This window comes from Diachasmimorpha longicaudata, chromosome 17 (genome assembly GCF_034640455.1).
Source record: "Diachasmimorpha longicaudata isolate KC_UGA_2023 chromosome 17, iyDiaLong2, whole genome shotgun sequence".
NCBI classification, from domain to species: domain Eukaryota; kingdom Metazoa; phylum Arthropoda; class Insecta; order Hymenoptera; family Braconidae; genus Diachasmimorpha; species Diachasmimorpha longicaudata.
The window spans coordinates 3536611-3561005 of record NC_087241.1 but is presented as its reverse complement, the minus strand read 5'-3'; the positions used below and the strand labels follow the sequence as shown (position 1 = coordinate 3561005).

Genomic DNA, 24395 nt, shown 5'->3' with positions numbered 1-24395 from the left:
ATTTCTGCGGAAAAATACCTGAAATCCCAGAATCCCGAATCATTTGGGGATAACCTCGTGTGTCTCCGGCCGTAAGTGTTTCCCCGCACATTGCCGAGCCAAACGTCATAGCCAGCATCTGACAGCAGATATGCTAAACATTTTTTAATTTTAATTAGTAATTTTTTTGGAACAATTAATGTCAGAATGTTGAGAAAACAATAGAATCATTTGATTTTTTTTGTTCCCAGTTTCTTATCTGTTATCAATATTTTATTTTTTTATACAAAATAGTTTGTGGTTACCAAGACTCATGTTGGGGCCAAAGAGCACGAAACTGTCAGACGAAGCTGCCATTCCATGCTGAAGGAATACGACTCGATGGTCACTAGTTCCATCGAGATCAATTCCATTTGGAAGAATTCGATTTATTGATAATATGTAGCCATCATCAGTTGTCACGTCGTGAGTCTCCGCTCGATAGCCATATTGTTCGGCTAAACCCATCTAAAAAAACATAAATCAATTAATTAATTTTTAATGGCATTCAAGAACATCTTAATTTAATTGGAAATTTTTTTTCTCAATTAAAATATAAATAAAATACAAATATAAATAAAATATAAATATAAATATCAAAATATCAATATTAATATGCATTTTGAGATTAAATAATTTTGTTATGTAATTTAATTTAAGTTAATTAAGTCCCATTTTTTTTTCAATCTCACAATCACAAAAATATCCAATAAAATTCGAAAATTCTCAACTCACAAAATCCAGTGCATAATATTTCATTCCACGGGCTTCACCAGGTGTTCGCACTTGTGGAATTCGAAAGAGATCAATCAATGCTGAGGAACTACTGTGTATCAATAAAAATAACACGCACCAGGTACTTTCACTCACTGAGACGATCATTACTGCGGTTACACTTATTTTATTCACAATTGAGATTCAATTTATCCTCGCAATTCAATAAAGAACACTAGTATCGGAAAACGTGAAATGTACTCTATTCTCGATAATCCCAGTATCCTTAAGTGAGATTCCAATTACTCAGTAATGGGGTACATCTTTAATGATCCACCGCGAACTTAATTTTCCTTTCGTTAACGGAGATTATTTCTTACTCGAATTCCACTGAATGAGATCGATATCCAATCTCTCGCCCAATTCTGTCGTTCCCCAGTCGATCTCCGCTGGCCGCTTATGTCTTGAACTATTCATTTGATGTTCTCTGATGAAGTTTATGACTTCGACTTCAATCCTGAATTTTTTTAATCGATCATTAGCATGCCATCTGCATCGAAGGTTTTCGCTCAACAGACAATTGCGTAATTTTATTGCATTTTTTTGACTCTAGATATAAATTGCTTTTACAATTGTGTCCAACCAACAATATAAATTCGATTATCTTCAACTATTAAATTGTCTCGAATTGTTATGACTTGAAATAAATTATTTCATGGTGCGCCCATGTTGACCCGACATTGTGCCAACGTTGTTCTGGAGAACATTAGAAATAATTAAGCCTTGACTGAATGAAACAGACTAATTATTCTTCGAAAACTCGTCCAGGAACCGAAGAAAATTACTTCTCACGATTTAATTACGTGATAAATTATTTTTATTATTATTAATTATGATTATGTGCTTCCGAATGTTTGGAGAGAAGGGGAATCGGTTATTTTATTCAAAGATTGACGTTCGAGAATTGCTATTGAGTGGTCAGTGCCGACAAGACCTTCAGGAATTTCCGAAAAAAAATTTTCCGCATCGTTTTGACAAATAACTGGCAAAAGGGGTCTCTCGAGCTCGATGATCTCCATGCTAATTCTAGTCTTGACTCTATGGACTCCTTAAATCAGCGTAACACTGTTCATCATGCATTCGAATGGAGTGAACTCAATGTACGATGATATATCGTGCACCGAGAGTGGATGACATTCGGGAATTTCTTCACACAATGAAGTGGAAGGTACCGTGAGTGGCCAGGCAGAGAATTTGTTACGCATCTGTATCATTCGTTCCGTCGATTGGATGAGTTACTCCGGTCCTCTGGAGCAACCCTTTGTTGATGGGGATTCAATGGAACATATTTTTTAAACGAAAGATGTGGGATAATTTTCAAATGAATGAGGTGACGTCGAAAATCTCCAAAAAATCATTTTGCATTCCGTACGGAATTTTTTTTAATTTAAAAACTGAGGAATGAAGTGAGTCCCAAGTGATATCATATCTGAAAAAATTTATTTAAGGATTGTTCGTGGACTGGAACCTTTTAATTATTTTTATGAGAATTTTTCATTGTAAATTTTACCCTCCGGAGTATTTAATAAATTTGACGAGAGACTGAAGTATTATTCCACTGCCTCCCACACCGCATGATAAATTGAATCCGAAAAATGAAAGGCTTCTCGTACTTGAACGATTTAACAAACTCATTCGTCCGAGAGACTCGTGCGGGGGCTGAATGTTGGTGAATGAGATGCCACCAGTGATCGCTCCCGCTGGGCATTTGCACTCGGCCAACATCCCTTCGGAAAAAACTATACATTTGACATTGTACGGGTGAAAGTTTCGTTTCTCAAGGAGTGACACTCGAGATAAATGGTGCCGACTTCAGTGTTTTTCATTCCACGCGCGCCAACAGTGCCCCGAGTCCTCTTCTCTTGTTCCCTACCAGTGACCAGAAGGAGCCATGCTGTTGTCATAAATCCTTGCTCTCATGCTGAGTCGTTTAACGATTTTTGTCCATTCAAAATGTACATTTTCACGCGAATTTCGGTGACATTTGGGGACACGAGACGCCGAGAATGTGGGAAGGATGGAGACCGTATGCTAGGACAGACTGGGGAGATCATTATCAATTTTACACGGGTACTGAGTGGTCCGGTCGATGATTACGTCATCACGGAAAAAATCATCCTCATGATTAATGACACAAATCATTTACCACTTGAGAAAATCCTGAGAAAATTAAAAAATCAACTCTTCAATAAAATATAACACTTTAATTAATGAGAAAATGAAAATAAATTGATGAATCCCTGAGCTGCTCCTTAAATACTCCTTTTTTTTTCGTCCTGTGGTTTGGCAACTCGAGCGAACGTAAATTCGCTCGTAAAACATGACAGAGATGACCTTGAGCCTTAAAAACTTTGCCGACGGAAAATAGTCGTAAAATCATGATCACTTGGGGCTTTTTCAATAGACAAACTTTTTTTCCCTTCGAGCTTTTGGCGTTCGATCGATCGGAATAATTGACCGATCAGCGGAGGAGGGAGGGAGAGATAATAATAAAATAACTATTGGTTAATTATTAATTGGAGGTTAAGTTTGTCATGAGAAATGGGCCACGTCCAAATGGGGTATTTTCGGGTGCACAAGGTGGGATCTCCAAATGTGGAGCATTTTCTGGTCACTTTTGGACCACAACCCCATACCCTTGCGCAATAAAAAATGAACCGCAGACCTTTCGTTGGGATTCTCAGAAGCATTTTCTCGAGTTGGTCACACTGCTCGGGAGTTAATTGTGACATCTGTAGGGGCTTCAAGTTTTTTACGCTTCTGGGAGAATTTAAGGTGAACTGGCGAGGAAAAGGCTCCCCTTTCGGGGTAAAAACCGACTGTTCGGGACTAACGATACGCGATTTCTCGGTGAGTTATGGGTTTCGATCTTATTTCTTTGAGCCACCCAGAAGCTGCACAGGTCCAGAACATTAATTTAATTTAGAATAATTTTTCGACGTGATTTCAACTCAATTTTTTAATTACAAATCTAAAGAATACAGGGAAAGAAATAAATATTAGATCTGGAGAGGGCGAAACGGAGGACGAAATGACAATTAACCTGGGGAGGCTAATTATTGTGATAAAACTACCCTTTCGTCCTCCTCTCACCCCCTGGAGGTCTAATCTTCAAATAAATTTTTTTTCCGAGTAGACAATAGTTTTATCATATCGTGTTTATCCCTCGAGACGATCGGGGGTGGGTGGAAGGGTTTGACAAACCCTTCGTTCCACCCCCTGGCGACGTGTCCCTCTCAGCAAAAATTAAAAAGATGTTTTATCCAATTACATTACATAAATTGCGGAGAACTCGAGGGTTGCGGGTATAAAAAAAATCCCAGGGGTTGGGGGGTTGGGGCATAGTGTATAAGAAGATCGCCATGAAATCTCAATCGAGAAGGATACGCGGAAGGTCGTTAGTGTCGTCGTTACTCTCCGAGACTCGCCCCTGGGTAACGATCGTTTCACGTCATTCTATCAGCGTCAGAAGACACCGCGTGCGATGTCGGAAGGCTTTCAATTGTTATGCGAAGCGAGTTTTATTTTTTTATTCCTTACCCTCCTAAGAAGAATTTCAATCTCAAGGATAATACGACAAGTCTTGCATAATGTCTCGATGCTTACCAAGACAGGCCCTCATAACATTCTGGGATATTAATTTAATTGAGCCCTGTTATCGAGAAGGAAAAAAAAACGACTCCTGGTCTTTTAACTGTCAATCGAATGACAAAAGCCGTTGGGATAATAATGGGGGAGTTCAGGGGTGAGAGGCATCAAGTGATGGCCAGGAAAAAATTCCAGTGCAACCGCTGGAAATTTTAATCACTTTAATGAGATTTTTTTTTTTCCGGAATTTCGAGGAAAATTTTTTTAAAATCCTCAGAAAATTCGGGGAAATCGTCAGTAATTTTCTGAAAATCTTCTGGACTTTCCCGGACATCCCCGAAAAATTGCACATTGATAACGCGATATTTTGGCACAACCGGCGGAGTGGAATATTTTTCCGGCAAATTTTTAATCAAAATTTCCCTTCGTGCGCTGAATAATTGATGAGACAACAATCGGACGCATTTCCTGAAGATGATTTCGACCAACTCACATACTTCACACCTCTATTAGCCCGTCCAGACACCCCATAACCTGTGGCGCTTCGATTTCACGAAATGAAATACTGGCGTTTTGCACACGCAACCCTGACGATGGCACGCGTTCCGTGCGCTGGATATTCCCGGCACCAGATGCCCACCGACAACGATGAGTCAGGGATATACGGTAATTTGCGAAACCACCATCAATAATAATACCCACAGTTTATTTCTGAGTTGTTACGCATTCCCGATGGTTCTCGGTGGCATCATCGAATGTTCAGAGGATCGTTAAAAAGCGTAAAAGGTGCCTTATTGTGGTTGCAGGGGAGGAAGAATTTTTCATTCCGTCCATTAATTCCAGATTTACTATTCACTATTTTAATAAGCCGTTAGAGGCGCCTCACAATGCCCTCAGCCTCCGGCGGAGACGTAGGTCCGGGTGGGCCGAAAAAAAAATAGAAAAGATTTACAAAAAAAATGGAGATGAAAAGGTGAGGGGGGAGAGAAATTTACGGAAGCTGTCAAACATTATCAACGTCACTATTGAGTTTTCTAGTTTTTCCTGGGTAATTCTAGATTAATTGGAATTTTCCGGGCGATTGTTTGAATTTTTTTCGAAAAAAATGAGCACAAACAAAATTTCAAAAATTCACTCACATCAAATAATTTATATTGATGTCAATAATCATTAATTATTAGTTCCAAAATGACAAATCAATGAGCAATCAATGATATCATAATGAAAGTAATCATGATCAGAATTATTGGATTTGGAAATCGGAAAATCGGATAAAATCTGAATTGAATTCAGAAGCAAATGTTCCCGTTCAAATATCTCCGAGAAAAAGTAAAAAAAATCGAAAGGTCCAGATGGAAAAGTCCAGATAGGCTCACCCATTGTGGGCGGAAGGAGTTTCCCCAGTACTAACCATTGTTACGTCACCGGTGAAGTAGAGGTTTTGAATTTCTGTGCAAATCCTTGCCCCCTTGATTCCAAATGTAAAACGAGAACGGTCTTCCAGACAGTAACCCGAGGAACTTTTCTTATTTTTCCTTTGTCCATCATTGTCTGTAGGAAAAATCCCCCAGTGTCGATCTTCACTCACGAAAAAATCTGGATAAAAAAATTATCGTATGGAAAAAAAAACATTCCGGTGCAGGAGAATAGTAAGTGGAATGGAGCATTCGTTATCGAGTGCATTTCCCCGATTACTCACTTTCTCACGCATTTTTCCGCCCCTCGTGTAGTTTCGGGGGTCGCGTGCTCGATGACAATTACTGCACAGCTCGGACGATGGTGGGGAGGGTGGGTTTTGGTGTAGGGATGATCATCGCGTGCGGGGAATGAGTCATTTGCGGAATTCAATTAATACGGGGGAAACCAATTTTCCCTTTCACACATGAAGTGCATTCTGGAGCGGAAAAAATTGGGGAAAAAATGAGAAAAGGTGAAGGAGACGTGGACCAATATCCAGACGTTCGATATAATTTGTGCATCAAGTTATAAATATCTATAAACTCTCGAACTAATTTTTTCAAATTATTCTCCCAACGTTAAACAACTGAATACACCAACAAATAAATAAGACATTTGGTCTCTTCTCGGAAAATGGAATTCAATTCCTCTGAATTTACAGTTCAATTTCAAAACTTTTTATCGAATATCCAACGCTGGAAAATCATCTGTCTTTCGGTCCATATCTGCCCATCGGTCCAGTTCCCCCACAATGGCAGTCTTACGATCTGTTTGCTACAAACAGCTCCATTTCTCTCGGCAGATTACCGGATTAGGTGTAAGGGAGTATACGCCTGGCTAGTCGCCAATGAGCTTTCATCCCGGAGAACAATACAGACGCCCGCAGTGTAGACGGCACTGGTGCAAACGCAAAGTACTGTAAATACCGCATTTTCCATTTTTTTTTTTCATCCCTCCGTCTTTCAATGAATAAACACCGTGTTTTCCCCCGAATAAGGGTATCTGTGCATGGCTGGGTTAGAATGACTGACGCCACCGTCGAGCACTGGCCACTGAGACCGGATCAACTCACTGTTGGCCTTTGCCAGGACATTACATTTTTTTTTTTTCCTACTTTCGGCGGAAGATGTGTAAAGCCGTGTGCCCACGCTCCAGTACACGATGGAAGGGATTGCGGCGGCACTAATGCCCTCTTACTGTCACTGTAATGCCGGCCTAATAACACGAGAACACTCTGGGGATTTTTCGAGGTGCAATTTTCCTGGCAAAAATACACCCACCGATGGCCTCGCTCTCCTTGTCGCTAAATACTGGAGTGGAAAATGGGATTTCGAGGCGAGACCCGGATGAGAAAGGATACACAGCCGATTAGGGGTAAAACAAGTGCACCTGTGGGATAATACTTTATTTACATCAATTATTTAGGATTCGATTTTCTAGCTCATTTGATTTTTTTTTAGACAGGTTTGTGTGAAAATGAAGGGGAAAACTGTTAAAGATGAAATTTTCTATTGTTTTTCTTCGTAATCTAGTGTCATTCATTCGATATAAATTTTTTTATTTATATAATAGTGTATATTGGGGTATATTATGGAGCCAACATTGAGCCAACATTGAGCCGACACTCACCTGACGGTAGCACAGCGTCAGATGAATGGAATTGAACGCTTTTTGGTGTAGAATAGTCTAATAAAATAGTAGAAACTCGTTAATTTTTCGTTTTACCCGAATTAAGTATAAAACAACTATTTTATTTTTTTATAAACAAATACCGATCGACTGAAATAGTTGAGACTAGAATTTTGTTGTTTGATTCTTGTGAAGCGGTTCTTGGGACTGGAATTAGATAATAATTATTCTTTCAGTCTCAATTGAAATGTAAAATTGTTGACATTCAACTTCCTCACCAACTGCCTCCCAATGGACTTTTTTTATGGCGACTGTCACCACATCACTTCTCTAGTTGTCCACTTTTTTTTTCAATTTTCACCCTAAAACCAAGCATTGGAAACATGCATATGCGCGTGCTCCACGTAACAAATCCCATTTTTTATCTCCTCACGTTTCCGAGTTCTGAAAATAATGTGGAATGGAGAGGGGCTGGGCAAATATAAGGAATAAAAAAGTCAAGCTAAATATAATAATGCTGAAGAAAAAAAAAACTGTTCCACGCGCTCGAATCGGAAGTGAAGAGGGTAGACAATGAAGCGAGGGGATAGATCTCACAGGCCTCGGTATATTTCACGTTTTTCATAGGCATAAAAAATCGGATGGGGTACGGGACCGTAAATGTGGACTTAATACTAATTATGTCCCGACAAAATTAAGACATTTCCCCCATTACGATACAGCAAACAATTTTTTTTTTAACTTTCAGACGATTTTTGTCGATATTTTTTCAGCCAAAAAACGATGGGGTAAAATGAAAATCTGTGCCTTGTTTTATGTTCCTTTGGAAAACATTTCGAAAGTAATTTCGTTAATGGGAAATTCGGGAATGGGAAATTTCCCATAAATGTCAGTTCGATTCGTTACGACTTCGGGGTCGGCTATTTCAATCAACAAAATTTCCTCCCGATGTCCCTCGAGTTGCATTATTCCACGTGAACAACGAGTTCAAGGGTTTACCAGCTGCCTTGATGCTCCAATGTCACTCGGACAACTCCTCGTGTGTCCAGCGCTTTTCCCTTCACCCTGTATTAACACCGTAACGGGGAGGGTGTGGTGTGAGACGAAAAACCGGACCTTCGCGACGCACTAGGGGTGACTTTTGCGTCAAGGGTAGAGTGAAACTGGTGGACTATTTCACGATGGCCGGCGACGCCATTGTAATCCATCCTGAAAGCCCAACGGACATTTTGGACAACTGAATGAACAGAATATTTCAATAAAAATCCCCTAAACGCAATTTTCATTTCACCCGATTTTAACTGCAAGCAAATGCATGTGAGAAAGAGTATTTGAAATGATCAATTTAATTTCGTGAACATCGGTCCCTTCCATCATCAATAATCATTGATGATATTAAATATATATCTGCAAAAAGCAAAGAAATGATAATTCAATCAAAAAAAAATTCGATCGGCGGGAAAAATCTCTGAAATATTTAAATATTATTTCCATTTCGGTTCCCGAGACCTTCAGTCCTGCGAATAAACTCACATCCCAATGCCTATTTACGTCATTACACCCCGTGAATTACCGCTGTTATTTTTTCATTAAACTCCACCCCCACCTCCCGTCAAAACCAAAAAAGTATTAACGCTGACGTTGAAGAAATGGAAGCGAGGACTCCCCAGGAGGAATAATATAATTTCCCAGGGCTTTGAGAGAGGGACTCGTCTCCCGAATGTATTCCTTAATTTATTTCGCGTTATCTTAATGAAGATTTTTAATTACTTTTGCTGGAACCCCTGGGCTCATCCCCGTTTACTCTAAATCTCCCTCAACTCCGCGAATGAATTTATAATGGAGAAATCGTTTACCAGAGTTTAATGTTCTTAACAAGTGGAGGAGCAGAAATAATTTTCCCTTTTATCGGAAATAATCGAATTTTCAAAATCACCAGTGACATCGTTGAATCCTTACAAAGTCAACTGCTCAGCTATTACTCGTTTCCTCTGACGTCAAGACGATACCCTAAATGTTCGCACAACTGGGTCACGGGTTTCCCTGGGCGGAGAGATGTCCGAGAATTTTTGTGGGAAAATTACAGGAAAAAATTCTGATGCCACGTGCCAATTAATTAATAATTAATTTCGAAATATTCGTCAAATTAATCTAAAAACAAATAAATTTTCATCAATAGTTTTCTGTGTTGATATTTCAATGATTTTACTGCAGCAACAATATAAATTTTGTCATTCGAAAAATTCTGGTGCCAATTCGCGTGTTAATACTTCAAATAACAAAAAATAATTTTTTTTTAAATCTCATCATTGACTTCGTCTTCTGCTCTTCCGTCTTCTCTTCAATTTTCCTCCAACAATATCAGACGTGAAGTGAAGATCCCACCGTCAGGGAGACATTAAAGAAGGTATATTCGATTATATAAAAGAAAATATACTGTAAGACCAGAGATGTTGTTTTTTTTCTTTTAATGGCAAAGTTCATCAGAGGAAAAACTTGAGCGAGTGGCCTTTGATGTCCTCAGCTCCGGAAAAGAACGGCTAATGAAACCTGTCCGGCCATCAAAGAGTTTCCAGGAGGGTTCGACCCTTTTACTGTAACATCCAGTTTTCATCAATTTATATTTCTCCGAGGACTTATTATCCTCCGACTCTGGTATTTTTTTCCCCTCCAGATGCAACTGAATTCATTAAATGCAAACCCACCCCTCGATAGTTCATACACTTCTGGAAGTAAATGTGCAGCTCATCCGCGTGTCCACGTGGCCAAAGGGTAAACAAATGGCCGAGATAAACCAGCGGAGGAGAAAAACAGTCGAATGAAAAAAAAACTCCAGGAGAACTCGTCACCAGGGGCAACCAGACCCTAATCCATGGACTTGGAAATATATATATCGCTTCACATCCCCCAAGAGCATTTCTAGATGTCTTCTTAAGTTGCTGAAACAAAGTTGGACTACTGTAGAAACAGCGTGTAATGCCTCAGGAGGGGTAGAGGAAAAGTTGAAATACTGAAACAAACAGAAGTATAAATGCAACGAATGGGGTGGGGAATTTATTCCGATGAAGTATTGCACGCCCCATCGTTGCTTCATCCCCTCCTTTGTTGTTCTCGATTCTCTCATAATTCCAGTTCTCCATCGGGAAATGGGTAAAATATTCATGCGGTGAACAAAAATTCACGATTTTTCAGGTAATGGACATTCGATTTTCGAGCACCGGAAAAATTATGGCACCGCATAATTTACATTCACCTGTTAACAACAAGTAAATTGTTATTCAAGACATCGTATCAATTTTTTAAACCCATTCATTTCCGCTCGATCACCTCAAAACTTCTGGTGACAGAAATTTTCTCGCACTCGACAAATTCATTATTTCAAATTAAAAATCCAGAGGTGACAGCAAATGCCAATAAATTAATAAATAATTACTGAATTAATAATTTCCTGGTGTTTTGAATTTTTTTTGAAAAAAAATCCCATTCTTCTATTGAAGGAGATGACGCAGTTGATATATTCAAAAGTAGGTATATCTCTCCTGAAATAGCACCCGGGAAATTCAAATCCCCATTCCCCACTCCCCCCTTCTCCCCAAATCAGTTGCATCACGGTTCCCTAAATGCCATCGCTGATATTTTTCGTTATGTATCGTGAAAAAAAAAATCGAACCGTAAGGGTCGATTCTCGCGCGAGCCGTTTCCTCCCTCGGCCCTTCTTTCTTTCCCTGTACCCTTACGACAATGCGTGATCGTTATGCGTATTCAAAGTGGCTTTACCTGGTGGGACGCAACTCGAATCCATTGTTGAAAATTCCAATGGTTCTGGGAAACGCACTGGCGATTGTGCAACCCAGCGAAAAACCTACAGATCGGTAAAACATCCCCCTACGATCCTTTATGCACCTTTTCCTTTATTTCGTCCAAGACATTATTTTTTTTTCCTTTGAATTTGACTCATTTACAAAATCATGGGAAATAAATAAAAATCGATTCGGATTTTTCGTCGGACAACGTCGAACGCTTTGTCAACGTCTCCGCCATTGAAAAATATCAACAAATGAGAAATTGCGTTCAAATAAATTTAATTGAATTTTAATTAATTTATTTGCTGATATTTTTCTGATATGGTAAAATCAATGACTCGACGTTCTATTTTTTTTTTTCGTTAAATAATAACTCTCTGTTTGATAAACCACTGGAATATTTTTTTTCATCCCTTCCGACTATATTTATACACCGTTAATCTCCCTGCAACACGCACAATGCGGTATTTATTTCCCCAGTGGCTTCACTAAAAGAATATTTCCACATATGACAATACCGATGACCGATGGCATGCCTTTGCTCTCCCATTTATACCCACACGTTAACTTTTGTTTATTCTCATGAACCAGCGGATCCATCGATCAACGACAGAATTGTACTTATTTCAGAAATATCGAGTGAAGACTGACTTTTTCTCCACTCCCGGATGAAAAAAAAATACATCAATAATACATCATCCAATAATCATTGCTAATAAGAGATAAGAAGAAACGTCCACAGGCGAAAGGAAAACGAAACTTTTGTCTGGAGAAAATTGATGATTTTTGGTCACGAATGGTAGACATTTCTATCGTGACATAATTCCTTGATAATAATTCATAAATAATTTGTAATAGATATCTATCATCCTTCATTATTATTGTCGATCATTTTAGCATAAACAATTCCGTCAAACATTCTGAAACAATTTTTTTCTGATCTCCTTTTAGCACTTGCTCCCAATTTACAAAATAAAATAAAATAATTTTTTGTGAGTTTCCCCCCTTTCGTAAAATTATCAAAAAAATTCCGAATGGCCGCCATTACCATCTTCGTCCAATGGAAAAAAAAATCCCCGTCAATTTGAAAAATAATGATTTATTCAGAGCGATGCAGAACTTTTAATGCGTCTCAACTTTCCTTATCCCCATTTCTGCCCTTAAGTGATCTACGCGAAACTTTCGTCAGCCATTTTAGTATTTTTTTTTTCTTCTTCGTTCACTGCCTACTCCACACATACCCCTTGCGAACGAGGCATAGGGGTGTCCTCGAAGTAAGTTAGTACCCAACACTGGTAGTTGCAAGAACGATTTATTGATCAGCGGAGGAGAGTTGCCAGTCGACCAATGGCCGGATGGGTTGGTCAAGTTGCACACAGGGAGAGGAGAAAAATAATCCCCAAGCTTTTTTTTTTTTCCTCTCCCCCGTTCACGTAACCCCAACGCACAACCCCCTCATTCTGCAGCGCTTGCCATGGGGGAGAGAAGATGGAGAGGAGAGAGGCTTTCAACCCCAAAAATACGAGAACGTGAACGAATGTGCTGGCGTTATCTCATTCTCGGAAATTATAGTGGGAAAATGTGAGGGTGGGAATGGGGTGGGTGTGTAGTTTACCCTGGATACTTCGTTCTTACCGATGTGGCTTTATACTCACTGGCAACGTCATTACTTGCCACTCTGGTGATACCAGAAGAGAAAAAAAAACATATAAATGAAGACAGAAAACGCGCTTCGAAATCCAATATTCCTTTTGATCATTCGGAGGAGAGGGAAAATATGAGAGGAAATATTCGTTCGCCAATTACTGAACACTGTGATGATGAAAATAAACGAAATAAAATGTTTGTATTTTTTTTTTAAGGGGAAGGGAGGTGGGACGAATCTTATTAGCGGATCGTGTGGTCGGCGGGGGAGAGATCGATTTCAACTCCAATTATTTACACGGGTTGTTCTTCGGAATTTTTCAATTTCATCGGTTTGGTGATCAAAGAATTGGTGAAGGGTTTCTACTTCACTTTCTTCGTCCTTATAGGGGAGAGGAATATTGGAAAGTGCGGACTTATTTGCCCTCGTTACGCGGTGAGGGGAGCGCGAAAAATTATGTGCGGCGAATATTTCCGGGGGTGGGATTAAAAATTAATCTGGTGACGCGTTGATTTGTTGATTTGAAGTGATTAATAGTAACAATTAATTTCAATTAATGCGATTGGCGAGGGAATTAATGCGTCAACTTTTCCAGAAAAATTCTGGATTAAAAAAAAAATACAGAATTGTTTTTAAAAAATTATGACGCTGGCCGATTTTTTTTTCATTTCTACGAACGAATTTTCTCAAATGAGAGATTTGAGAGATTTGATTAATCAAAGCAAATATTACACGGTATGAATTAATGCCAGTGTCAACGGTCGCCGTAAAAACGTAATAAATGAGCCCCGGGAGGAACGAATTAACGTCTTTGTTCATTCTCCACGCACAGCGGTTACATCGTAAGATGCTTTTAAGCTTTAAAAACCATACTGGATGGTAGCACACTGGTGAATTAATTATTCACCGGGGCTTTTTACCCGGCATCAGTTCCTAACAGTGAAATCAGCACACTCGCCCCCTTACCACCCCTCCACCACTTCACGTTTTATCCATCTCCTTCAAGTACGTCATTCTTTCACTCTCCACCCCCTCTGCCACTACTAAAGCCATGCAATGTAATTACACTCTGAATGCATTAAATATTTATTCTTTCATTACTCTCACCGCAAGACGATCCCAGGGAGTTTGGTGATTGGGGTATGAAAATTGAGATATTTATCATGACATCTTACGCCTGACGATAAAAATAGAATGATTAAAGTTTTAAAATTCATTTTACGGGGGAGAAGAAAGAATATTTCGATCCAAGACTCGAGTAAGGGGTGGACGACACAATAAATGATTGAAAAAAAAAAAAATTGATTTTTATAGACTTGGAGGGAAGGGGTGAAACGATTTGCATCGATTAAATTTTTTTTATGTCAAAAAAATTATTTAAAATTCCCATTTTACCCCGGGGTCGATAAATGATGATGTTTATCTGTCTTTCGAAGTTTTGAAAGTGTTTCCATTTTTGATTGACTAAACCCCGCCTCGATGCACCCCCAATCCGCCAATCAACGTGGAAAATCATCCCCCGGAAGGGTTGCAATTGTCGCCGGCGTGTTCAGAAGGGTTACAAACCCCTCATCGCGATTGGAGCGTCCGAAAGGACTTTCGTTGGGGGATTTCATCGTACCAACGACTGTCCCTTTGTTACCCCCCCCCCTCCCCGCCCTTATCCACCCAGCGCCGGAGCCTTTCGTCGGGTTCGTAAAAAACGGGGAAATTGCAATTGAGGGGAGGCCACGGGAGCGTGAAAGGGTTAGTGTACCTCCCGCTGGGATTGGCCGGAGTTTACGTAGATAAAAAATGAGGGGAAAAAAAATTCACCCCTTTGGCGCCGGCTCGAAGCGTCGGGACAAGTGTGGGGTCACACTTTTTCATCAGATTTTTTTTCAGTGACAAATTCATTTGAAGAAAACAATTACTGTCAGCGATTCATTAATTTGTTTTTCACCCTTTGTTTTTATGAGGACAAAAAAATACTTATTTGATCTATTTTTAGACTATTGTTTTTATTTTTTAGTTGAATTGATTGATTTTTAGTCGGGCACGTGCTGCCCACATGCGAAAATCTTGCGACATTTTTCGGAGCGGTTTGGGCCTCAACATCTGCTTCTTTTTTTACCGATCAGCGGGACACAAAAAAATCTCGTGTCCAGTCCCATTTTGTATCCCTTTTTAACCGTTTTTTTGTCAATCACTCGCTGCAATTTTTTGCCACATGCTCACGGCCGGCCGTTACGGTCATTTCTACTCATCCACTGCGGACCTTTCCACTTTTTTCGCCTCCACGCGCCCCAACCGGGAGTTCGCGGACCCCATCGTATTTAAAAAAAAAATTCCCTGTATTTTTCATTTTTTTTTCCCGGGTTAACACGTGTCAACAAAAAATTTGACATATCCCTGGCCGAAAGGCGAAGTTGATTTATTTATTACACACGAACCCCCGGTGATGAATGCAGAACTTATTTCAAGATATTCTATTTCTGCTCCGATCGTCGGAGATAAAAAATCATCAGTCAGATTTATCTCCGAAAGAGTTCCGGATGTGAAGGATTATAACCCGGTTCTCAGTGCCTCCACCAATGAAATAATCCCTCATAAATTACACCGGCAAACATCATCGAGGACATTTTTTTTTCTAAAAAAATATTTCTTCAATTCACTTTTCATCGCGCGTCATAAATTATTTAAAAAATCGTGAACTGCAAGAACTATTGAATGAGATAACCAACATGAAAATATTGGAATCACTTCAGCCATAATGTAAAATCGTATAAGGAATACAGATGTTCACATATTCTATCCCTCCCCCGAGAAAAAAAAAACGTTGCGCGACGTGAAAAAGATAGAAATTGTCATTCACTCGATAAAGTCGCTCTCTCGGTCGTGATAAACTGCCAAGTGAGGGATCGAACTCTCGTCGTTCACGTAAACATCTTTCAGAAGCACCCCCGAGGAGCCACCCCCCCCCCCACCTCACGCCCCGCACAACCACCCACCGAACACACACGTCGTCAAGACTTCTTCAGCAGCAACAGGCAGCCCCTCCACGGGCCACCTCATCCTTACACCCTGGATTTTCACCACACATTCAACTACACGTGTGGAACGTGCCGCACTTGGGATCGGGTTTATTGAAATCCAATATCAGTTGCGATAAATTGATTTCAATTTCACCAGAAAGACCAGGGTCTAACGTTAAACCTCTTCAGATTTTTTTTCAAGTCAAATAATTTTTGACTCGTCAAAAAAAAATATTTTCAACTCCACCAGCCGACTTTTTCCATGCTCCCGTCCATAATTTAAACTACCAGAATGATTTTACATAAATAAATAAATACAGCACCAAAATAATTCCGGATTTTTTGTTCTCATAATTTTCCCTTTCGCCGCAAAATTTCAAATACCGAATCGTCGAATCGAATCTCTGAAAGATCGTTAGAAATCTCCCCGAATCAAATCGCCCTTTGATCCGTCGGTTGTCCGAGCCAGGTGTCTCTCAACCCCTGAGACGTAAGGGAGGTCAATTTCCCAAATAGTGACCGCTAACTCTGAGGAAAAAAAATATTGGGGTCGAGACAGCGAACGTTAATCTCTCCGAGCAGTTGAATCCATTAAATTCAAAACCTTTTCACGGAGACAAAAAAAATGCCAAACATACCATCAACAATAGCTAACCCGCCATTTTGAGAGCACGCAATATAGCGGGATCAAGAGGGAGGGGGGAGGGTGGAAAGTTAAATATGTATAAGAGGCAAGTCGCATCACAAAGGCCAATCTCATTAACCCTTCACTCGGCGAGACTCAACCTGAGGGCCTACCACACTCACCCCTTGCCGGTAGTCATGGCAACCCTTCTTTTTCCTTTCACCATATTTCCCACATTCTTCGGCTGTGTATGAAAGCACTCCCATGGTAACCCTTCAACCTGCCATTCCGGGGATCTATCGCAAGGTGTATAGCATTCATAATTCATCCTGTGGTATTTTCGATAAAAAAAATGATTTATCTCATGTTATCATCCGAATAAAATTCCAATTAACTGAACTATTAAATTTTGTAGACAAAAGATTGAATGTAAATGGTGAAAGAAAGTATTGCGATTTTCTACTGATTTTAAATTGATTTTCCACAACAAGAGAACGAATGTGTTTAGTGAAATTCGAAGAAAGAAAATTTTTGGAAGAACCCCTTTCAACCGCAAACACTCAGCTATTAGAATAAATAATCTGCGATGAGTTATCGATTCTGACAATACCTACCTGTCACAACAAATTTGAATCCTTTCTCGTTTTTCTAAAAAAATAAAAACCGCCCTCAGATGAGTATTTGGAAATATTTAAGTGGATCTCCGATGTTTTTCAAGATAGAATTCCCCGCCCGAGCGAACTAAAAACCCTTGAGACTTGACCACAGGATAAAAATGAAAAGGGTTCCTGATCTGCATCAAGTGGATAAAGCCCCGACGCCTCAAATTTCCGGTCTCTCATCTCTCGAGCGAAAAAAAAAAATTCCCCATTTAAATTTCTTCTTTGCTCATTGAAAAAACGAGAAATTCACTCCGAGAATAAACAGAAAAACGGAATACGTTGAGTTAACGAGAAGACGAAAATAAATTAGGGAAATGTGGAACCGCTGTGGATTCTAATTATTGTTTGCTCTTTCTTTTTCGAGAAATCTCCTCTCGTCCTTCAATCTCACCTCACCCTCTCCCTTATTCCGTTTTACACGCCCTCGATGAGATTAAATCCGCCTCTGCGATCCACCTCAGACGCCCTGATAAAATGATTCCCAACGAAAGGAATCGAAATTATTTGTCTAGCTAAGGAGAAAAATCAATTGAATTCATTGCAAGATAAACTTTACCGTTTCATTTGAAATTCCAACGACCGATCAATTCTGTACTCACAAGACTTCACCCACTCCCCAGTCATTCGTTAACGGTTGAGGTGATAACTAATTCAGGCGAAATTATCCGGCGAAGGAGCACCGAAAATTCAACGCGGGTGACGCACCGAGACTTTTCATGTGATAATTTTAGGCGGCAGAAGTTCAATACTTCGGTTATTTAAAAATTCATATATATACGTTTCAACAAATCATTCCCGCCATCTCCAAAATTCAATAAATCCGTGCGGTTCTTAAAATATTCGTCCCGAGTTCTCCCAATTTCGTGTCAAATCAAATCCCCTCCTTCATCCCCTCATTGGTCATCACATTAAATCACATGACAGGACGAAGAAGACTATAATACTCCATAATATATTATTAAAAAAATTTCACACCATTTAGTTGAATGTAAATATATTATTTATAGTATATAATATGTATTCATTTGAAAATATCCATTGATCAGGAAGAATTCCCAATTTCCCCAGAAACCATCACCACCCCAATCCCCTAGATTTTCCTCGCCCGAGCGATTCGAAAAATTAATCCGCCGACTTCCCCAAATTATCCTCCCCGAATTCAGACAATCAAAATGACGTGATTGCGTGGAATTCACTGCAACATTCCAATAAAAGAAAACCTATCCCCCGTTTTCTCTCGATGGGGAGGAAAAAAAAAACAGCAGTAGAATGAGTTTCTTTCTCACAGAGACGGGAGAAAAGGGATGAGATGACTTCCTCCTTACCAACCCCACCCCCAAACCCACCCACCCCCCCAAACCCACCCCACAAAGTCTCCAGGGGTATAGTTACGTACACCACTCTCTCCTCTCGCTCGGGGATGATGAATATAAAGGCAGGACGAGCAGTTAGGGGTGGCTTCAACCCTCTCGCTTCTTCTCCAGTCCCTGGAAGGACTACCTTGAGATCAATACTTTTTTATGCGAGTCCGTAAGGGGTATAAACCCCTGGGTACACCGAGGTACCGTACCCTCATCCCTCCTTCTCTCTCACTCGCTCCACCGCATCGCTCTTATTCTCTCTGGCGCCCTCCACGTGCCGTCGTAATCACGAATATCATTAAACTCTCGGCTTTCACGACCCGTTAAGGAGAACCGTCTTCTTTGAATTTTCCTTTATTTATTTTCCTTTTTCCCAGAGTCAATGATATTTTTTTTTTTTCGAGCTTCTCTTTGCTCGAGAAATATCGAGTGGATAGACGGAGTCATTAAGGATGGATAAGTACCTAATTATTTTGGTTTTATCGGAAGAGGATGTCGTTACTGTTTGACGAAGAATAAATTCGTTAGCGCGGGGGGGGGGGGGTGTACGGGAATGATTTCTGGATTTTCTTCCTCCGGAGATTTTCCGGGTGGAATTTGTGAGAAGTCACGTTTGCAGTCGGATTTTAAATTTATTGTCCGGTGATCATCGAGGAAAGCCCGAGGAAATTCAGGGAAATTCGGGAGATTTCGGTAGTTGACGTTCATTTTTTTGGGAAGTTTGGGAATTTTTTATCAGTGCGGTTTTTAGGGTAATTTTTGAGTTTGGAAAGACATGATTTTGGGGAAAATAACACGCGCTGTGTTCATATTCTGTGAAAAATCAGTGAAAACCCGAAGACCGGGAAAAGCCACTCACTTTGTCCCATCTTGTGCTCCAGTTTTTGTCCTTGAATTTGATGGGAGGGGGAGGAGGGGGGATAGGTAACTCACGGGAATGCATAAACCGTTCGAGGAAGGCCGGTGTGACCAATTTGCAAAACCGAAACTGGAGCAGAAAACATTACCCCAATGTCCCTGTGATTTATGACCGGGTCCAGGTAGAATCAGCAGTTGAGCCACCGCATTTCCAAAATTACCGGTGAAAAAATGGTGAACACAGTTCCCCCAAAATACCCCCGTAAATTTCGCCTAAAAAATCCCTAAAAATTATCAATAAACAATTTATTGATCCGCGATCGTTAATCCAAAAGCTCCTTAAAAAAACAATAATCTTCGTCGTAGATTCCACCCCACTTTCACGTGTCCAATCTAATTCTGTCCAGTAGATCCGCCCTCAGGTAACAAAACCAACTTCTAACGGAGGCCTTCGATCGCCAAAAGCTCGAGTCCCAGGGTTAACACACCAGGGGAAGGATGTTTCCGTCGTAAATCTACGAGTTAGGCAAAACTGGAGCAAAATTTTTCAATGGCTTTACGGCGTTACCCTCCGGAGGTGTCCCACCTCCCTTTCCTCAATAGTCGGCGCGATAAACATTTTCAGTACACATCGTCCCCTACATTTCCTCCCCTCTCCCTTCCCCCCCCCCGGCCCGACAAGTGCCGGGGGTGTCTTGGTGCGGAGTTCGCGCCTCGATGATCGGTGAAAGTTCCCCGAGAAGATTTTGCTAGATTACGTCGAGCCTGATTTATTCCCAGGGTTTATTACACCCCCTTTCTCCACGACTTGAATTCCGCCATCTTCTTATATTGCATTTATTCGGCTGTTTTTGCGTCGACGATTTTTCCTTCTCAAATTTCGCAATTTCCTCCTACATTTTTATTCTATAAATTATTATTAAACATCAAATCCGTTCTATGTACAGTCACTACCTCGTGTATGTATTAATATGACTAATTTATAGAGCTCTAGGTATTAGAAAAGGAGATTATTCGTCGCGCTGTACGAAAAAGTAGCGTTTTACGGACGCTGAGGTAAAAAAACGATTTTTTCAGCCATTTTACCCTCCATATTTTTATGTAATGAAACTATTATGTTAATTGTTGTACATAAGACTCCCTTCACCTCCCCCCCAGGTCCGTTAGCATAATTAAAATTGTTCGAAAAAAATTGTGTGAAGTAATCCCGCCAGAAAAATTCTTTCTCAACCGGAATCTCTCAATACGAACCTTATAAAGATGTAAAAATTGTATGAGACTCGGATTATTGGAAATGATATGATTTCGAATGAACAGTAGACGTGATCCCGCCTTTCTTACATTTACGAACACAGAGCGGATGTTACCGGAATACCGAAGAATTGGAAAAGACCTTGGCTTTCGATACACACATTGAGTAAGAAAATCGTAACATAACAGGGGAGAGTACACCGGGCTTTGCGAAGACGGGGTATAAGGAAATAGGTCCGAGGGGTTGTATTATGTCCAACTGCTGGAGTATCTGCATGCTCCGCTCTTTCCTCTTTTCCGTTTTCCAACAAATGGATACTGAAAGATGTGGCAGACCAGAAAAAAAAAGAGATTTCGCTCGGGTGAGGAGATGAATTGAAAAAAATGAGGGTTCGACAGGTAGAGGTTGTGCAAGTTTCTGAAAAAAAAATGTATTTAATGCTTCGGTGATTTCGACTGAACATGAAAATTTTAGTGACGAGTTGAGACAAAGAAATACTCATCGGAAATATGATCAGTTGTGATTAGGTAATTAGCGATGTTCGACAATTTTTCTGATGGAGGAAGACTCAATTTTTTAATCAACTGTCGCATGTCAATGGCATTTAGGCCCAGATAATGAGACCCCAATTTCTTAAGGGCCTTGAATTGTTGGTAATTGATCTCATCGATTTTAATTTGCTTAGTAAATTCGCTCGACTCATTATTTCCTCAAATTACTGCACATCTTTTTTTTTTTGAGTTCTCGCATTCAGAAAAATTGTTGAATATTTTGTTGAATATTTTTCTTTTGTAGAAAAATCTGCAAAAAAAATTGTGTGGATGTGATCAATGTACATGACTGTTCTCCAGTGAATATCAGTGAAGTGTTGACGCTGCTGTTCGTGCAGAGCTCTCGGCATCTCTCCCGCCCATCCGGGAGAGGAAATCCCCGCGGTACCGGAGAAAGCAGCAACAGCTCACGGGCAGCATGATGACACCTTCAGCCAGTTCACCATCCTTGACACCCAGTGCTTGCCGAGTGATGTGCTGCTGTCTGCATACCGTGTCGTATCCGGACGCGGCTGCAGCATGATCCACGATCCTGCAGGTGCTGTTCGGATTTCTGGAGAATTTCAATGAGGAATTCTGAATTTAAATCACCCGCCTAAAACGACTGTGCGTCGATCAGAAATAAACATGACAGATCACCCAGATATCGATAACAATCGACACAGCGCAGATATTCTTCAGAAAATGGGATAGAACGAGACTGACTACGCGCCGCATTTGAATTTCCCGCCTCGAATATGAGCACATGACGACTATATCGACCAATGAGGAATCGATCTGTCGCCCGTTCGAGATATTTCAACTCGAACGAGCGTCATTTATGTCTCTACTTTCTCGTATCGACCAGATGCGACTCGCGATAATATCGATTATTAACAAATCGATTCTCAAATCGATAAATCGATTTTTTAAAAATCGATTCTCGATATTCGATAACTCGAATCGCCGTTGGTGATTCCAATTGGTGAATATGGATTTTGGGAGATGAGAAAAAAGTGTCAAATATTTGTAGAACTTACATGCACTTCTCGATGCGAAAGCCCTGTTGGAAATTAACCTCATTATTCTCGTTGTAATCAGTATTAACAATAAATAACCACTCATTCTTGATGGTTTTCGCTGCCTTAGGATAAATAATAGCAACTTCCGTGTCGCAGAGGGTCTCGAACTCGGACACTCCAGTCCGCTGGCCGAAGTCGATGGGATGATCGACCGTCGCCAAATGCTTGAATTCGCTCCCCCGGGTCTTCAGCGAATTCATAATGAACTCCGTCGGATAATTACGGACATTTTCGCAGTACGTTGAGCCGGAGCAGACTTCGGTGAGGTCCGGGGACACTCTGGAGGCCAGCTTGGAGGGCTCTGGGTCCCCCGGAAAAATTATCCTGCCGCCTGCGGAAGCGGCACCTGCAAGTGCAATTATCACTTCATTAGTCCGGCGCTGCGACTGCTACCAAGGGCAATCAGGGGAGAAGGGGTTGTACCCAGTGGCCGGAGACGAGGTGTGGGTGTGTGAGCTTCTCGAGGGGATGACTCATCGTCCGCAGAATCGGGTGAGCTGGATGCACCATCCGGTAATGTTTGGGACGTCGTAGGTGAAATCTGGGGGAATCACAATGGATCATAAAACCACAGAAACGTCACAATGCGACGACGTCTTCAGCTTGATGAATCAGTAGATATTTCAGTGATGGGGCGGGCAGGGCAAGTTCAAGGAAATTTTTCGGATTTTTATTTTCCGTTTAATTAAAACAACAGGTGACGCAGGGGTTTAAATAAATTTACGCAATTCTTTGTCGATTTATTTGTTTGTTAGATGATTATTCAGTTGTAGATGAAGGGATTTAGGGCGAGGAGTCAATGTGAAATTAATTTATCTCTGCTGATGTTAGAATTTTTATTATTTTTATTTGTTTGTTGGCCTCAAATCATTCACCTTGAGGAATCGATTTGAGAGACTCGAGGAGTTATTCTCCAGGGCCGAAGTAACAATATTTCCCCGAAAATTCTCGCTTCAGATGATACTTCTATGGTAATTATCAACCCACTGGGTGACGAAGCAAAGTTCACGATAAGAGCATTCGTACCACAATTCGAATTTCCGTTTTTATCAGTCAACGGCAGACGGAGCAGTTAATTTATAATGAAAATAGCAACTCGCGACTGCTTGACCTCTACGACTCTTTGGAACTGATATTTCAAGGTTTGGTCAGCTGTAACATTCGCTTTTCGAGGGAAATTACGAAAAAAATTAATTAGGGATATTACAGAGCACCAACTTCCTCAATTATAATTATCGTCTTACGATAGTCCGTCTAATAATAGAAAATAATTGCCACTTGTCTCGGATGAACCGTTTTGCAATACGCGATAAAAATAATTATTGAGTGCTTCTGCCTGTGATGTATAAATTGTTGAATACACCCGCATGTTTATAAAAAAAATCGTCTAGTTAATTTTTTAAATAAAATTCCCGTAAATTACCTTCACATTTTTGTTCCACTGCTGTCGTAATAAAAATAAATTTGATGGGGAATTTCAAAGTTCAACTTACGTAAAAAATTAACGCAACGAACAGTATTTTATCCACTCGGAGCATAACGAGTTCCCTTCAAATATTATTTAATTAAAGATAAAAAAAAATTATCAATCACTCGGCCCTTTGGCCCGTCGATCCAATCACCAAAGCTGATGGAAACTATCTGTGACCCACAATTTCAACTGCCACTTCACAAAACGTACCAGAATTAATAGTGTCCGTCATTTATTTTTAAAATCCAAACAACTCGAATGTGAAACACGTTCTCCAACGAGTGTCCGGTAAAACCTGCTCGGAGATGTAACTCAAACACTGGAGTGAATCTAGCAAAACTTATGCAAGATTATCACAGGATGGTTCACTCAATGTCAAGTAGTGGGGAGGGAAAGGAGAAAAAAGAGTGACAGAGAGTTGTGAACGTACCATTCTGTCATTCACCTCTTCCTCTTCGAAAGAGCCTGTTGACTACCAGAATTTTGAATTCCACTGGTCGAGTGCTGTATTAACATGCGATTGACGCATCGCATTGACATTTCAGGACGAGGTATCGCGGTAAAAATTAAAAAAAAGTCCATTGATAATCAGGAAAATGCAGATCAATTTTTTCACGTCATTTTT

At 40.3% G+C, this 24395-nt stretch overlaps 2 protein-coding genes and 1 long non-coding RNA gene across 6 annotated transcripts in view; 1 reads left to right on the top strand and 2 right to left on the bottom strand.

The window, feature by feature from the left end:
* The window catches only part of LOC135170390 (lipase member J-like), a 41900-nt gene extending 40701 nt beyond the window's left edge, over nt 1–1199 (bottom strand). For all 4 annotated transcript variants that reach the window (XM_064136163.1, XM_064136162.1, XM_064136165.1 and 1 more), the window contains exons 1-3: nt 754–1199; nt 285–486; nt 19–133 (exon numbers count right to left, since the gene is read on the bottom strand). In XM_064136163.1, the coding sequence (XP_063992233.1) occupies nt 19–133; nt 285–486; nt 754–900 (464 nt within the window). In that variant the 5' untranslated portion in view covers nt 901–1199. The remainder of the gene's footprint in view (nt 1–18; nt 134–284; nt 487–753) is intronic.
* The window catches only part of LOC135170391 (uncharacterized), a 58217-nt gene that overhangs the window by 26465 nt on the left and 7357 nt on the right, over nt 1–24395 (top strand). The window lies entirely within an intron of this gene.
* LOC135170392 (protein spaetzle-like) lies at nt 21102–24176 on the bottom strand. Its single transcript, XM_064136166.1, has 4 exons — nt 23793–24176; nt 22723–22840; nt 22258–22645; nt 21102–21791 (listed from the first exon to the last, which is right to left on the bottom strand). The coding sequence occupies exons 1-4, from the start codon at nt 23835–23837 to the stop codon at nt 21545–21547; spliced, it is 798 nt and encodes a 265-aa protein (XP_063992236.1). The 5' UTR covers nt 23838–24176; the 3' UTR covers nt 21102–21544.

Bases quoted from the DNA above. Each gene is read 5' to 3' on its own strand.
- LOC135170392 (XM_064136166.1), bottom strand. From the start codon at position 23,837: ATGCTCCGAGTGGATAAAATACTGTTCGTTGCGTTAATTTTTTAC. The intron at 22,841-23,792 runs GTAAGTTGAACT...TGATTCCCCCAG, and splicing joins TCGTTGCGTTAATTTTTTAC to ATTTCACCTACGACGTCCCA. The intron at 21,792-22,257 runs GTAAGTTCTACA...GAAATTCTCCAG, and splicing joins TTTCGCATCGAGAAGTGCAT to AAATCCGAACAGCACCTGCA.